This window comes from Callithrix jacchus, chromosome 21 (genome assembly GCF_049354715.1).
Source record: "Callithrix jacchus isolate 240 chromosome 21, calJac240_pri, whole genome shotgun sequence".
Classification (NCBI taxonomy): domain Eukaryota; kingdom Metazoa; phylum Chordata; class Mammalia; order Primates; family Cebidae; genus Callithrix; species Callithrix jacchus.
The window spans coordinates 39,622,682-39,638,078 of NC_133522.1; the positions used below are offsets into that span (position 1 = coordinate 39,622,682).

The following is a 15,397-nucleotide window of genomic DNA, read 5'->3' on the forward strand; positions in this document are numbered from 1 at the left end:
CGTAGGCAATATCTTTGGAAGAATAAATAGATTATAAAGTAAATATGGTATAATCTCTAAGATACAAAGTAGCAAATAGTACTCTCATTCAAGTAGAAAATTTGGGTGTATAACAACAGCATAGATCATTTCTGTAAGTACACATCAGAAATTACCAAGTGGGCCTGGGGATCTGGAAAAAGACTTACCCAAAGTAAGTAACAAAACTGTTACTTACCCAAGGCATCTGGCTACTAGGAAATAATAATATTCAGTGTTTAAGAAACCCTGCAGGATGGACAATGAATAAAAAAATGAAACTGACCCAACTCAAAGGAAAACATATCAGGTAGCAGAAGTGTCAACAAAAAAAGGGCAAAGGCATGTGTCTACTAACACTCATTAATTGCTCAATGCTTTCCACATAATACAGAACAAAGGATGCTTAATCTTGAAATTTAAAATTGCAGTAGTGGTGGCAGATGACCAAGTGATGATGACTCACTGTGGCAAATTATTGATCATAAAAAAATCAATATTCTTCATGTTGTAAGATGCCACCGTGTTTGTCAATCTGGCTGTGAGACCTAGTGCTGTGGCTCATGCCTGTAATCCTAGCACTTTGGGAGGCAGAGGTAGGTGGATCTCTTGAGCCGAAGAGTTTGAGACCAGTCTAAGCAACATGGTAAAACCTTATCTCTACAAAAAATACAAAAACTAGCTAGGCATGGTGGTGTGTGCCTGTTGTCCTGGCTACTTGGGAGGCTGAGGTGGGATGACGGCTTGAGTCCAGGAGGCAGAGATTGCAGTGAGCCAAGATCCCATCACTGCACTTCACCTGGGTGACAGAGAGAGACCCAGTCTCAGTGGGAGGTGGGGGGAACCCCAAATCCAAAAAGACGGCTGTGAAAAGAGCGCAAAACTGCAGAACTAGGTGCATTCTTCCCCGAGGAACTACGCAGATTTTATTAAAAATGTCATCTTTCCGCAAGGCCACAAGACCATATAAACTCTATATGCAAAGAATCCTATTTTAGTTTGGATCTGGAAAAAGACAACCCACATATTTATTGAGAAAGCTTTTTTTTTTGAGACGGAGTTTCGCTCTTGTTGCCCAGGCTGGAGTGCAATGGCGTGATCTCGGCTCACTGCAACCTCCACCTCCTGGGTTCAGGCAATTCTCCTGTCTCAGCATCCTGAGTAGCTGGGATTACAGGCACGTGCCACCATGCCCAGCTAATTTTTTGTATTTTTAGTAGAAACGGGGTTTCACCATGTTGACAAGGATGGTCTCGATCTCTTGACCTCGTGATCCACCTGCCTCAGCCTCCCAAAGTGCTGGAATTATAGACTTGAGCCACCGCGCCCAGCTTTTTTTTTTTTGAGACGGAGTTTCGCTCTGTCTCCAGGCTGGAGTGCAGTGGGACAATCACAGCTCACTGCAATCTCCACTTCCTGGGTTCAAGTCATTCTCCTGCCTCAGCCTCCTGAGTAGCTGGGATGATAGGTGCATGCCACCACGCCCAGATAATTTTTGTGTTTTAGTAGAGACAAGGTTTCACTATGTTGGCCAGGATCTCTTGACATTGTGATCCACCCACCCCAGCCTCCCAAAATTGTTGGGATTATAGGCATGAGCCACTGCACCTGGCAGAAAGTTTTTTCTCTAATTATCTTACTATAATCTTGTGACAGCCTAAGGACCTAGCATTGTATTTTCAACACAAGTCTCCTATATATATATATTTATTTAATTTTTTGAGACAGGGTCTCACTCTGTCACTGAGGCTGCAGTGCAACGGCACAATCTTGGCTCAGTGCAGCCTCTGCCTCCCAGGTTCAAGTGATCCTCCCACCTCGGCCTTTAGAGTAGCTAGGACTACAGGTGCACACCACCATGCCTGGCTATTTTTTTGGGTATTTTTTTGTAGAGGCAGGGTTTCACCATGTTATCCAGGGTGGTCTCTAATCGTTCAAGCAATTCACCTGCCTTGGCCTCCCAAAGTGCTGGGATTCCAGGTGAGTCACCACGCCTGGCCATTGACCTGTATATTTAAATACAACAAGAAAACAATGGTCTTTCATAGGCAGCCATCTACCTACTTCATAATGAAGCTGCAGGCCTCTTCAGGTTTTCTGAAAGCCTTCCATTGTGCAGTTGGAATTCCATGTCTGTCCATAAACTCCTTGGCAAACCTTTTGCTGGACTCTAACTGAGCCGCTTCTGCTGTTGGTCCAAAGCATCGCACTCCTGCAGACATCAGGTTCCCAACAATCCCTATTGATGAAAACAGTAGTAGTAGGTGAACAAAGGTCTCCCCAGGGGCTTTTCAGCTTGAAGATGAATTAGTATCAGACTATATCTATAACTAGAAAAGGCGATGGTTGGTGGCAGAGGATAACAAACTTTTTCATGTTGTCTGCTGGATAGAATAAAATGCTACTAACATGTTATTCAAGTCTATCAAAAGTTGTTATATTTGCATATGTACATTTTTAAACAGACACCAGAATACAGCAGAATAAAGACATACAAATGTTTTCCATGCTGCAAATTTGATCTGTAACTCATCATATAACCGATGCTTGGGAAAAAAATAATCTAGACTCTATAAATTTTGAGAGTGAAAGCCTTTTTCCAATGTAGTATTACAAATTCTCATTTGTAAAATGAATTGGATTAGATGATCCCTAAGCTCCTTTTGGCATTAAATATACTGTAACAATACATAGAAATGAGCTTTACCAGCAGCCAGAGGTGCTTCTGGTCCAACAACTACAAATTCAATTTTCTCATCTTTGCAGAATTGAGCAAGGGCAGTGTGGTCACTGATTGAGACAGCTGTAAACAGAAAAACCAAACACACTACATTTACAATGCTGCTTAAATGAACTTTTAAGTGTCTCACTCAAAACTAAGTTCTATACTTCAGTATGCTCGTTATCTGTTGGTTTTCTTACATTGGTAGAGGTGACAGTTTGAACGTGTGACATTCAGAGGAGAGTGCATTGGGCTAACCAACAAAGCTCAGTTCTCTGTTTTCATTGTAGACAGTTAGATAAAAATACCAATAAACTTCCCAAACAGCCATAAAGTACCATCTGGTTCATGATATTCTTCATGTCACTAATATTGATCGTATATTAAACAAAAAACATACCGTAAGATATACTCATTCAATTGTACTGAAAATCCACTATGTGCTTAATACCAGTACCTAGCACGGGTATTAAGATGTCAACAGAAGCCAGGTCCTTATACATATGTTTACAATATGCTGTAGGAATGCTGGGTAATAAATATACAAACAAAAAATAGCAAATAGAAACAAACTAAGTGAATTTGATATAAAGTGAATTGAGAGGCTATTTCTGGTTGAGTTAGGAGGGAGCTCTTTGGGGCAGAATTGTTTAAGCTAAGAACTGAATGATGCTTTTAAGAGGAACCTCTCTTCTCCAACCTAAAAGTCAGGTAAATTTTCTTCTGTGGAGTTCTAAGTAACTAGCAGTAGAATTGACCACATACTGAATATGGTTTGGCTATACAGGCGCTCTCCTGCTTCACTGTATCTGGACCACAACTCCTAAGTCAGCTCAAGTCTGAAATCACTCTGCTATTGGTACAGGGTGTAAGAAGCGGTATTTGTGATGTACAGTTATTCCTCCTTATCCTTGGAAGACACATTCTAATCCCTCTAGTGGATGCCTGAAACTACAGTGCTGAATCCTATAATATGCTTTTTCCTATACATAAATACCTATGATATAGTTTAATTTACAAATTAGGCACAGTAAGAGATTATCAGTAATACGAAAATAGAACAATTATAACTATATGCCAGCATCAGCTTTGGGGACATTATTAAGTAATACCACCTGAGCACATGTACTGACAACATGGCTACTAGGTAACAACATAGATATGCTGGACAAAAAGATTCACATCTCAGGTTGGAGGGCACAAAATTTCATCATGCTATACTAGATTGCCTTGCAATGTAAAATGTATGAGTTGTTTCTGAGATTTTCCATTTAATATTTTTGGACTACAGCTGACTGTGGGTAAGCCGGTGACTACTGTATAGGGTCCAAGTCCAGAAAAGGTAGGTTCCTCAATCTGTAGCAACTGCCTGAATGTGATTAGGATGGAGTACCATGTCCTTTGGGTTAGTGGCTCCCAATATAACTAGCTGAGCAGGGTTAACTAATTCAGTGTATCAGAGGGCAACAAGAGGAAGAGGTCTTTTTAATAGTCTTCAAGACTACTTGTAGTGGTCTTATGACAATCTGAAGAGATTTTGATGGACTTGCCTGGGTGACCTCAATTGTACAGACTGTCCAGTCTCTAATAAACAGATATACCTCACCCCCAGAACTAAGATCCAAGAAAAGGAGGTACTTTCTTTTTTGAGACAGAGTCTTATACTCTGTTGCCAAGCTGGAGTCCAGTGGTGCAATCTTGGCTCACTGCAACCTGGGCCGCTGGGGTTCAAGTGAATCCCCTGCCTCACCCTCTTGAGTAGCTGGGACTACAGGCACGCGCCACTACACCCGGCTAATTTATTGCATTTTCATAGAGATGAGATTTCACTACGTTGGTCAGGATGGCCTCATCTCCTGACCTCGTGATCCACCCACCTCGGCCTCTCAAAGTGCTGGGATTACAGGCGTGAGCCACTGCGCCCAGCCTAAGGAGGTGTTTTCTAATTTGCCTTTTTCTTATTCTTTTTGGTCTTATATACATGCCATTATCTTCTCCCAGTTTGTGGCTTGTTGGGTCCATGCTCTTCTTTCCATAGATATCATGTGTCACACAGGGAACTAGGCACTGTGCATACTATGCAAAACAAGACAGACAAGTTCCTTTCCCTCGTGGAGCTTACATTATAGGTTATATTCTAGTGGGGGAAAAGAACATAGGAGAGAGACAATAGCAAAGTAAAAATAAACACATTCATGATCATAAACAAATGAAATGCAGATGGACACTTGCTTTTAGTAAGAAACTGTAGGAAAGATGCAATTAAGAAGGCTAATATATAAGTGGAGTTCTGAATGATGAGGAGACAGTCACAGTAAGGGGTGCGAACAAACACAAAGTCCAAGGCAGCAAGCTTCTGCTTGGGAAATTGGTAGAACAGCATGGATAGGGTATACTGAAAAGAGAAAAGGAGACATAAAAGATCAGGCTGGAAGGGCAGCCAGAAGACAGACTGCACAAAGGGCTTTGTAATGAGTTTTCTTCTAATTATTATTAGAATACTGAGGAGTTTCTGAAGCTGCTGACGAGCTTTATGTAGTATATGAACTGACCGTTTTTTCATTTTTGCCAATTAAGAGATAAGGGTGGAGGCTGGGCAGGGTGCCTCATTCCTGTAATCCCAACACTTTGGGAGGCTGAGGTGGGCAGACCACCTGAGGTTAGAAGTTAGAGACCAGCCTGGCCAACACGAAGCCCCATCTCTTCTAAAAATACAAAAAATTAGCCAGGTGTGGCACTACGTGCCTGTAGTCCCAGGTACTTGGGAGGCTGAGACAGAAGAACTGCTTCAATCTGGGAGCCAGAGGTTGCCGTGAGCTGAAATCATAACACTGCACTTCAGTCTGGGTGACAGAGTAAGACTGTCGCAAAAAAGAGAGAGAGAGAGAGAGAGAGAGAGAGAGAGAAGGGTTGAGATCTATTAGAGTTACAACTGTTATAAACTTTGTTTTTTTAGACAAGGTCTCATCTTGCTCTTTTGCCCTGGTTGTAGCGTGGTGGAGAGATCAGAGCTCACTACAGCCTTGACCTCCTGGGCACAAGCAATCCTCCTACCACGGCATCTCAAGTAGCTGGCACTACAGGTGTGCACCACCATGCCTAGCTAAATTATTGTATTTTTTTGTAGAGATTGGGTCTCACTATGCTGCCCAGGCTGGTCTCAAACTCCTGGGGCTCAAGAGATCCTTCTCCTTTGGCTTCCCAAACCGCTAGGATTATAGGCGTGAGCCACTGCACATGGCCAGAAGTTACATTTAATAGCAATGCTAAACTTTTCTTTTACAAAAGTACATATCAAAATGCCTTTAATCTGTATTAGGCACTTACTACTTTTCCACTGAATGTGTTTCACCAGGTTTAAAACAGTTTAAGATAAGGAAATGTCATATTCTGATCAACAGATTACCTTAAATTTATAACATATGGCAAGTATTCAAATTACCAAATAAATTTGAAGGTCAAGGAAAGCACTCAAACCTGAATAGCAATCTATCTTTATTATCATAAAGCACAGACATGGTTGATGGTTTACCATTAACAAATAATAACTATTATTCTCTACTTTAAAACATGATTACCTGTATTTGAAATCTTTTCAGAGCAGGCAGTGCCTGCATTTCCCGGGGCAACCAATACGTGTTTGACATGATTAGACTGTGCAAGTTTCCAGGCCAGCGTATGTTCCCTTCCTCCACTGCCAATTACAAGTACTCGGGCTGCCATTGCTCTGTCTGCAAAGCAGAAATTCCAAAGGAAAATGAAACCTGCAGAAAGAAAACCACAGTTAATATCTTAGGATGCACATTTTAGAAATCCAGGGCTGGGCACGGTGGCTTATGCCTGTGATTCCTGCACTTTGGGAGATAGAGGCGGGTGGATCACTTGAGGTCAGGAGTTTGAGACCAGCCTTGGCCAACATGTAGAAACCTTATCTCTACCAAAATATAAAAATTAGCTGGGTGTGGTGGTGGGTGCCTGTAATCCCAGCTACTCAGGAGGCCGAGACAGGAGAATTGCTTGAAGCTGGTAGATAGAGGTCCCAGTGAGCCCGGATCATGCCACTACACTTCAGCCTGGGTGACAGAGCAAGACTCCATCTCAAAAAAAAAAAAAAAAAGCCAGGTGTGATGGCTCACACTGTAATCCAAGCACTTTGGAGGCCAAGGTGAGCGGATCACCTGAGGCTGGGAGTTCAAGACCATCCTGACTAACATGGTGAAACCCATCTTTATTAAAATAAATAAATAAAAAGATAAAAAAAAAAAAGAAAAAAGAAACACAGATTTGTAAATATAATTTAAATAATCATTTGTACTCATACAAATGACATTTTTATTCAATGATTCATTTTTGAAAAACTGGGATTCATAATTTGAGAAATATGACTGTGGTCACAAGGGTAAGGGAGGTATTTTAAAGAGAAGGCAGACTGGCCTAGAGAGCGAGGTTAGAGTCAAATGGTGACTATCAACTCTTTACCTGATAATCTCCCTACTCTGGGCTTCTCTTTAAAAAGATTTAATAATCACTAAGCCTTAGTTATGAAATGAATTTTGATGTTTTGGACTCAAAATGTATTATAAAATATCCGTTTTTAAACCTTGAAATCTTATTGATAATTAGGTTATCATAAATTGAAGGAAATACTGAAAACTGGGGTAAGCAAACATTACCCATAAAGGGCCACATGGTCCGTCAAAACTACTTGACTCTGCCACTGTATCAGGAAAGCAGCCAAAGATAATATATAAATAGATCAACATGTCAATGTCCAGAAAAACTTAACTGACCCATAAACAGGCAGTGGGTCAGAGGTCACTGTTGCCCATCAGTTCTTTAAGTAGTAGGAAGCCATCAAAGGTTTGTAACAAATAAGCATGACTCACTTTCAATAAAACTTTATGTTTGGATACTATAAATTGAATTTCATAAAATTTTCACATGTCATAAAAATGTCATTTATTCTGTTCTTTTTCTCAACCAAGATGGATTTGGTATGTGGGCCATAGTTTTCCGACTCCTAACTCAAGTAGTGCAATATGCTAGAATATTGGTAGAGAAGGCAAAAATCAAATTCCAGTTCATTCACTTTAGATCTGGCACCTGAGACTTAGAAGGATGGATACAACAGCAGTGTAAACTTGGCTATGTAAGGATTAACTGAAATGACATTTATAAATAAGTACAATCTAGCACTCAGTAAATTAGTAAAGTTAGTAAATCTTAACTTGTTATGTTTACTTACCAAGGCAAACTGGTAACAGAAAAAAGAAAATTGAAAACTTCTTTAGATGATGCTAGGATTACGTATTTTAAGAAAAATCTAAGCTGACAATACACAAAACTAACATTTTTTTTTTTAGCACTTACCTTGGGCAGAGTACTATTTTAAATGCTTGTCATGTATTACCTTACATAATCTTCATAAGAATCCTATGAGGGAGATAATATCACCAATTTGCAGATAAGACATGAAGGAAGAGATAGGTTAAATAACTTGCTGGAGGTCACACAGGTAAGAGGAATTGGGGCCTAATAGAAGCAATTTTGCTTAAGATTCTCTAACAATGAATTGAAACGATTATCATTAAAAATTTGAGAAAAGAAAAGAAAAAACCCGCTAAATTACAGTCTCGGAAGAAAAAGCTATTTTAGCGTAATGGAAAAACACATTTTACTTGCCATGTGTATCTGAAATAAACGGAATAAGTAGATTTTTTTCTTTTTTCTTTTTTTTTGAGACAGAGTCTCGCTCGGTCGCCCAGGCTGGAGTGCAATGGCACGATCTCTACTCACTGCAACCTCCACCTCCCGGGTTCAAGCTATTCTCCTGTCTCAGCCTCCCGAGTAGCTTGGATCACAGGTGTGCGCCGCAATGCCTGGCTGATATTTGTATTTTTAGTAGAGATGGGGTTTCACTATGTTGGTCAGGATGATCTCGAGCTCCTGACCTCCAGTATTCCACCCACCTCGGCCTCCCAAAGTGCTGGGATTACATCATAGCTAGAAATAAACATCTTTAAATCTAGAGCAAATATTACATCTTTAGTTTGAATAAAGTATTAGTGTGGGAGAATCCTCCTGTTTACTCTAGTGGATCACTGCAAACAGCATTACCACCCAGTGGTGAGGACGTCTGGGCTCCAGAGTCATAGCACCTTGGCCTGGGTAGAGACCCTGCCCCACGTTAGCAGAGAGACGTTGGGGGACTTCACTAACCTTGGGCCTCATTCATCAGAATGGGTAACATAAAGAGAGTAAGACAGTTAAGTAAAGCCGTATCAGAGAATTTCGAGAATAAAAGAAAATAGAAACCAATTACAAAAGTTAACCATGTAATCTGCTAGAGACATTGGGGGCATAAAGAGAAAACCTGACAAAGTATGCCAATTTAGGGTTATGTCCTAAAAATGCATAAAGACACAAAAAGCCTTCTTCACATCTTAGAAAGCAAGGAAAGTAGAAGAGCAAACAGAAACTTCAGCTAACATTAAGTGAAAAGCACGTGGCCCACCCACACCCACCACATTTACAAAGAAGGCCAAAATTTCTATAAACCAGCTTCTAGGGTTTCGCTCAGTTCCCGATCTTAAATCTCCAAACCAAAGCCTAAGCGCGCTCTGTGTAAAAGCGGAGGACGCTCTACGCACCGACACCGAGCGGCCACCAGGATCCCGCTCGCCCACTCGCCGGAAATTGGCCCACCGGAACCGGAGCGGGACGAGCGCGGCGCCGCCCCGCCCCTCCCCGCCCCGCGGCGGCTTTCCCGCCCCATTGGTCCGCGCGGCTTTGGGTCTCCGTGGCGAGAATCTAATCTGATTCCCTCCCGCCCTGGGCGAGGCCTGACTGCTCCCCAGCCGACACCAAAGTTCTAGCACGTTTATAATGTGACAGCGACATGGGGTGCACTCAATGTTTCCAGGAACACCGAGTAGGGGGAGCACCAAAATGCTAAATCCATGCTTAGCCAATTGTGCGCCGCTCACGAGTCAGGGCTGACCAGCTACCGTGGAAAAATCTGGTGACACGCCTGACACCTGATGAGACTAAAATGTACCAGGCTTTGAACGCCTGTCGCTTAGGACATCTGGCCTAATGCTAAAAAAATGAGGCTGGTTATAGGATGCACTGGGGGAGACACAGAGCAATAGCGAGTTCTTCCTCTCACAACCCTGGGGGCGGGGGCTGAATAATTCTTTCCCGGATGCATATCCCTGTTGAAACGGAACTTGGCGCCACCTGCAAACACTTGGAAGCCCTGTGTCAAACAGCGGGTTGCCCTTCTTGCTCTCCTTTCTCCTGGCCTTTAATTTCAGGCGTTTACCGAGCCTCTTATGGCTCCCAAACACTGCTGGGGACTGACAACTTGGACACATCCGACTCAAGAGAGACGGCGCCTGTAATGGCGCCTGCGTCAGACACTAACATGGCGGACATAGTCGTGCGCGGCGCAAACGTCAGCACCTCTACCCCAGCCGCTCAGAAACAGCCGAGGAGAACAGGGCCGTGCTCACTGATTGGTCCCTCGGTGGGGCGGGCCGGTCCGAGCGTTCCCTTTGGAGCCAATCAGGAAAGCGAGAGACCGAATTGGCCGCTGCGCCTCCTCCCGAGGCATGCTGGGAGGCTGGAGGACTAGCGAGGAGGAGTTGAGAGAACGGAGCGGACGCCATGGCGACCAACATCGAGCAGATTTTTAGGTCTTTCGTGGTCAGTAAATTCCGGGAAATTCAACAGGAGCTTTCCAGGTAAACGCCTCCCAGAGTCTTCTGCCCTCAGCAGACCGTTAGGGCCCCACCTAACCTTCTTTGGCACCTTTCTTCGGAGACGATGTCGTTCCTCGGCTCAGGCCCCGCTAGGGCCCCGCCTGGGCCTGGGATCCATTTTCCGGCCCCCCCCCCCCCACCAGCGCTCACCCCCAGCCGCTCCCTTCCTTCCCCTCCCCGAGGAACTTCGCCTATGCCGAGGTAACCTCAGACTCCCTGTTTTAGAACTGAGTTAAGATGCTCATCCTTGTCTCCTATTTGGTTCCCCCCTGCCGTAGGCCCGGTCGTCCACCAGGGACGGGCCTAGTTCCTTCCGCAGCTCCTCCTCCGCTGCCGCGTATCCCCTCCCCCTCTCTGCCTCCGCGGATTTCGCCGGCCGGTGCCTATGACCGGAAAGGGTCTCCAACGGCCGTTTCTTGGGTAATCTTAAATTCGCTTGATTATTGCGAGCTTCAGACCGTTTGGGGGTCTGGATATATTAATTAGATTATTCCGGGCCTAGTGTCCTGTAGTATCTCCCAGACAGCCGTTCTAATGGTTAAATGTTTTAGTTAAAGCAGCTTAAATTAATATTAGCTACTTTGTTAAAATACTCGAGATGATGATGGAAAGGGACTTTGAAATGTAGTGATTAATTACAGAAAAAGAAAGTGGACTCCGTGTATGTCTATTTTTCTTGCTACCCCTGCCCCAAATTACACGCTATTTTTGTCATTGCTGGTAGACTTTACGTAATTTGCGCTTGGCTTCACGAAATTTGTAGGCGAAGAGATTGTTAAATAGTTGTTTACTCAGAAAGGAAAATAGTGTGTCATATTGTTCAGCTGTTGTCTTTCAGTTTTTGCTTTGTATAAAATACTCATTTCTTTAAAGTTCAAAAGTAAGAAAGAGATCTTAAAACGTAAATCTTCCGAGCTCAAGTGTTTTTAATTGTATTTTAAAGGTTGAGAGCAAGAGTAGTACGTGAACTTGAAAATGGGGCGAAAACCAGTTTTAAGTGCCCGTAGTAATACAGGATTTTTAGGGCAATGTTGTATTGTTGCTAGAATTATCACTTTTGCAGAATGTTGTTTTTTAAGTGGAAATACATCCACTCACATTGCTTTGTAAATTTCTGTGATATTGCTAGTAGTATTTTAGGATGAGAAGAGGTAAGAGAATATAATTTTCCTGACAAATCGCTGTATACAATAATTGTTTGCTTAGTTTAACAAGCTGTGTTTTTATAGCTTTTAAAAGCTAATCCTTTAGAAAACGAGTGCTTTATTGTAGAAAATTTAGAAGACGTGAAAAAGAAAAGAAAAAAAACATGGTTATTGATACTTTCTTGTCATTTCATTTTTTTCCCCTTGGGTTGTGCGGTAATGTGATCTTCTTGTTTTATATTGATCGTTTTTCCAGCTAATAACGTTGTGAAAGAGTTTGTCCCTCTCAGTCTCAGTGGACTTCTTCATGGCTGCATAGAATCCCATTGTAGGCATATACTATTGCATATTTAGGTGGTTTGAAATTTTCATTAGTAGCAGTTAACAATTGGTAGCTTTAAGATGTCACTTCCTTGTAGATTAACTTTTAAAATCGTAATTACTTTTTTGATTTTTAAATTTGTGATAATTATGTACATATAAGTGCTTAGGAAAATCGTAAAATAAAGTGCTACAGAAAAAGTATCTAAAAATATTAGACAAAGCGGTTTATTACTAGAGGACTATTCAGCTTCTCTTCAAACAACACATAATGCATTATCAGTCTGCAAACAAGTTTTTGATTAGTTGCCATTTCAGTGAGCTGGTTTTTTTCCTCATCTGCTTTTACATAAATTAGAGAAATGAGGCTGACATTTAGAGAGTTAAAACAAGCTACAGAACTTTTGTTATAGATGGTGTGTAAGAATATGGCCTCTGGTTTGAGTACCAGCTTCACCTCTTAGAAACTGTGTGACCTTCAACTAAGTTTTCTTTTTCATTTATAAAAAAAGAATAATAGTGGTGATCTCAGAGTTTTGTTAGGATTAAATAAGTGAATTAATGTAGAACAGTGTGACACTAGCTAGTAGTCAATAAATGTTAAATATTATACAATTCATTGTATTAGAAAACCAAATGTTCCTTAATAACATTTAGGTAACTACTGAATTTTTTTGATTTTTGATCATTCAGACTTTTATCAGGTAGTGGAGCATAATTGATGTGTTTTCATTTCGCTGAAATTTAAATTAAAATCAAACTTGCTGAAATTATTTGATTTTTCAAAATTTTGCACATTGACACAAAAATAGTAAAATTTACTGGGTGAATGACATGTTCTTACCTATTTAAAAATTTCTCTGGCTCTGTGAATGGAAAATGTGTTAAACCATCTATGCTTTTACTGTTGGTATAAATGCCACTTGTTTTATGTCAGTTTTTTTAACTAGGATTCTTGATAATTGTGTAAAAATTATATATTATTTTCCTGTTTAATCTTAGTGGCATTTCAGTAACAGTGTGATCCTGGATAGAGGCTATGGGTTACCCTTCTTATTCAGTGTGCCTGTGGCTAATTTCTTGTTCCTTGTTACTATTGATGGTGATTGTGATTTATGCACAGCTGTGGCTTTAATGTAGCCATGGTTTCTACCATAATGTTAGGCCACATGTTTTTAGATTTGTGACTGGGCTCTTACTAGTTTTTCTCTTCTGAGAGAAACATGTAAGTAACCCAAAAGCCTCAAGTTAGATTTCTGGAATTATTTTGTTTAAAAAAAGAGTATGCTTAGAAACCTGTTTTAAAGACTTCCTTAATTTTCATAGTTCTGAAAACTTTGTGTAAATATGAAATGTCCTAAATATAAGTAATGTTAAGGAAGCATTATTAGTGGTGAATATTTGAAATAGGAAAAAGGTAAAACGTGTGACAGTGCAATACAACATATGATTCTTTTGATTAATCGGATTTTTTTATTTATGACACAATATTCATGATTTTTGATAACTTTTCATGTCAAGCGGAAGGAATGAAGGCCAGCTCAATGGTGAAACAAATACACCCGTTGAAGGAAACCAGGCGGGTGACGCAGCTGCCTCTGCCAGGAGTCTACCAAATGAAGAAATAGTGCAAAAGATAGAGGAAGTACTTTCTGGGGTCTTAGATACAGAACTGCGATATAAGCCAGGTAAGTTGGAGATAATTAACTGTCTCAAAACTTTTTCTTTTAAGGTTTTTTTGAAATTTGGAGGTTAATAGTATTAGTTTTTGACTGCAGTATTTAAGATGTTTATTAAATTAAAAACTAAAGGCAGGGTGTGATGGCTTCTGCCTATAATCCCATAACTTTGGGAGGCTGAGGTAAATTGCCTGAGGTCAGGAGTTCAAGACCAGCCTGGCCAACATGTTGAAACCCCGTCTCTGCTAAAAATACAAAAATTAGGTGGGCATGGTGGTGGGTGCCTGTTACCCCAGCTATTTGGGAGGCTGAGGTGGGAGAATCTCTTGAACCCAGGAGGCGAAGGTTGCAGTGAGCTGAGATTGTGCCATTGCACCCTAGCCTGGGCAACAAAAGTGAAACTCCTGTCTCAAAAAAAAAAAAAATTAAAACTTCAGTAAATTTAAGCTTTTGTTTAATTGATTTAATGAGGACTTTCTTGTTTATATTATCCTTTGGAAATACATTTCCACTGAGACACAAACATCGATGTACTTGTTTGCTCTGCATAGTTTTTATCTTTCACTTAGTGTCAGTTTATTTGATTCGGTTTCTTAGTATCGGGAATTTGAGTATGGATTTTTATTAAACGGTTGTGTAAAAACATCCATCTTGAGGCTGGGCGCGGTGGATCACAAGGTCAAGAGATCGAGACCATCCTGGTCAACATGGTGAAACCCCGTCTCTACTAAAAATACAAAAAATTAGCTGGGCATGGTGGCGCGTGCCTGTAATCCCAGCTACTTAGGAGGCTGAGGCAGGAGAATTGCCTGCACCCAGGAGGCGGAGATTGCGGTGAGCCGAGATCCATGCCATTGCACTCCGGCCTGGGTAACGAGCGAAACTCCATCTCAAAAAAACAAAACAAAACAAAACATCCATTTGACAAACTCCAGTGGATGGAGAGAGAGGAATCATTGCTTGAATATTTAGCATTTTTGGGATTGATTAAATGATGTTTAGAAGTGGAGGATTTAGCCACAAAATTAAGTCGTTACCTTCGTTTATTTCTGGAATCAAGTTTGTAATATGGTTGGTTTGTCCTTCTCTTTTTTTGTGGGGGGCGGGGAGCTTTAGCTGTGTTTGGATTCACAACTAACATAGACTATCTATGCTTAAATTCATGGCTCTTGACAACCCTGTTTAAAGTATAACTTAGCTAACATTTTGTATTATGAAACAGTTAATAGAAGTGATTAGTTTTGCTTCGGCCTATGTCAAGTGTTGATTTATCTTTTTCCTGTAGTCTTAATGGCTTAGATTTCTGATGAGTTTTTTTTTTTTTTTTTGGATTCCTAAGATTTACCTAATTTGATATTGTCATCAGTAAATAAATCCTGTCTGGTTGTAAAGTTGAATATCAACTCCTATCTCTTTAGGGTATACAAATTCAAACCTTAAGTTGCAAATTAAAGAATAAGAATTTCTTTTAAAATCACTGTTCTGGCCGGGCATGGTGGCTCACGCCTGTGATCCGAGCACTTTGGGAGGCTGAGGCGGGTGGATCGCGAGGTCAAGAGATCGAAACCATTCTAGCCAACGTGGTGAAACCCCGTCTCTACTAAAAATACAAAAAATTAGTTGGATGTGGTGTTGCATGCCTGTAGTCCCAGCTACTCAGGAGGCTGAGGCAGGAGAATTGTTTGAAACTGAAAAATGGAAATTGGCTGGGATTGTGCTGGCTGATGATAGAGCAAGCCTCTGTCTGAA

At 41.1% G+C, this 15,397-nt stretch overlaps 2 protein-coding genes across 12 annotated transcripts in view; one reads left to right on the forward strand and one right to left on the reverse strand.

Moving 5' to 3' along the window:
• The window catches only part of GART (phosphoribosylglycinamide formyltransferase, phosphoribosylglycinamide synthetase, phosphoribosylaminoimidazole synthetase), a 43,252-nt gene extending 32,615 nt beyond the window's left edge, over nt 1-10,637 (reverse strand). For 2 of the 6 annotated variants that reach the window (XM_002761399.7, XM_078358740.1), the window contains exons 1-4: nt 9,391-9,443; nt 6,319-6,504; nt 2,726-2,821; nt 2,083-2,257 (exon numbers count right to left, since the gene is read on the reverse strand). In XM_002761399.7, the coding sequence (XP_002761445.2) occupies nt 2,083-2,257; nt 2,726-2,821; nt 6,319-6,463 (416 nt within the window). In that variant the 5' untranslated portion in view covers nt 6,464-6,504; nt 9,391-9,443. Of the gene's footprint in view, nt 1-2,082; nt 2,258-2,725; nt 2,822-4,617; nt 4,878-6,318; nt 6,505-9,264; nt 9,444-9,979; nt 10,148-10,540 lie in introns of those variants that run through there. The other 4 variants (XM_078358739.1, XM_078358738.1, XM_008986620.5 and 1 more) reach the window with 4 other exon arrangements.
• Nucleotides 10,375-15,397, forward strand: part of SON (SON DNA and RNA binding protein) — a 34,256-nt gene continuing 29,233 nt past the window's right edge. For all 6 annotated transcript variants that reach the window (XR_013530664.1, XR_013530662.1, XR_013530663.1 and 3 more), the window contains exons 1-2: nt 10,375-10,485; nt 13,491-13,657. Coding sequence is in view for 3 of the 6 variants with exons in the window: in XM_035283059.3 (XP_035138950.3) it covers nt 10,409-10,485; nt 13,491-13,657 (244 nt within the window). In the remaining 3 variants the exon portion in view is untranslated. The remainder of the gene's footprint in view (nt 10,486-13,490; nt 13,658-15,397) is intronic.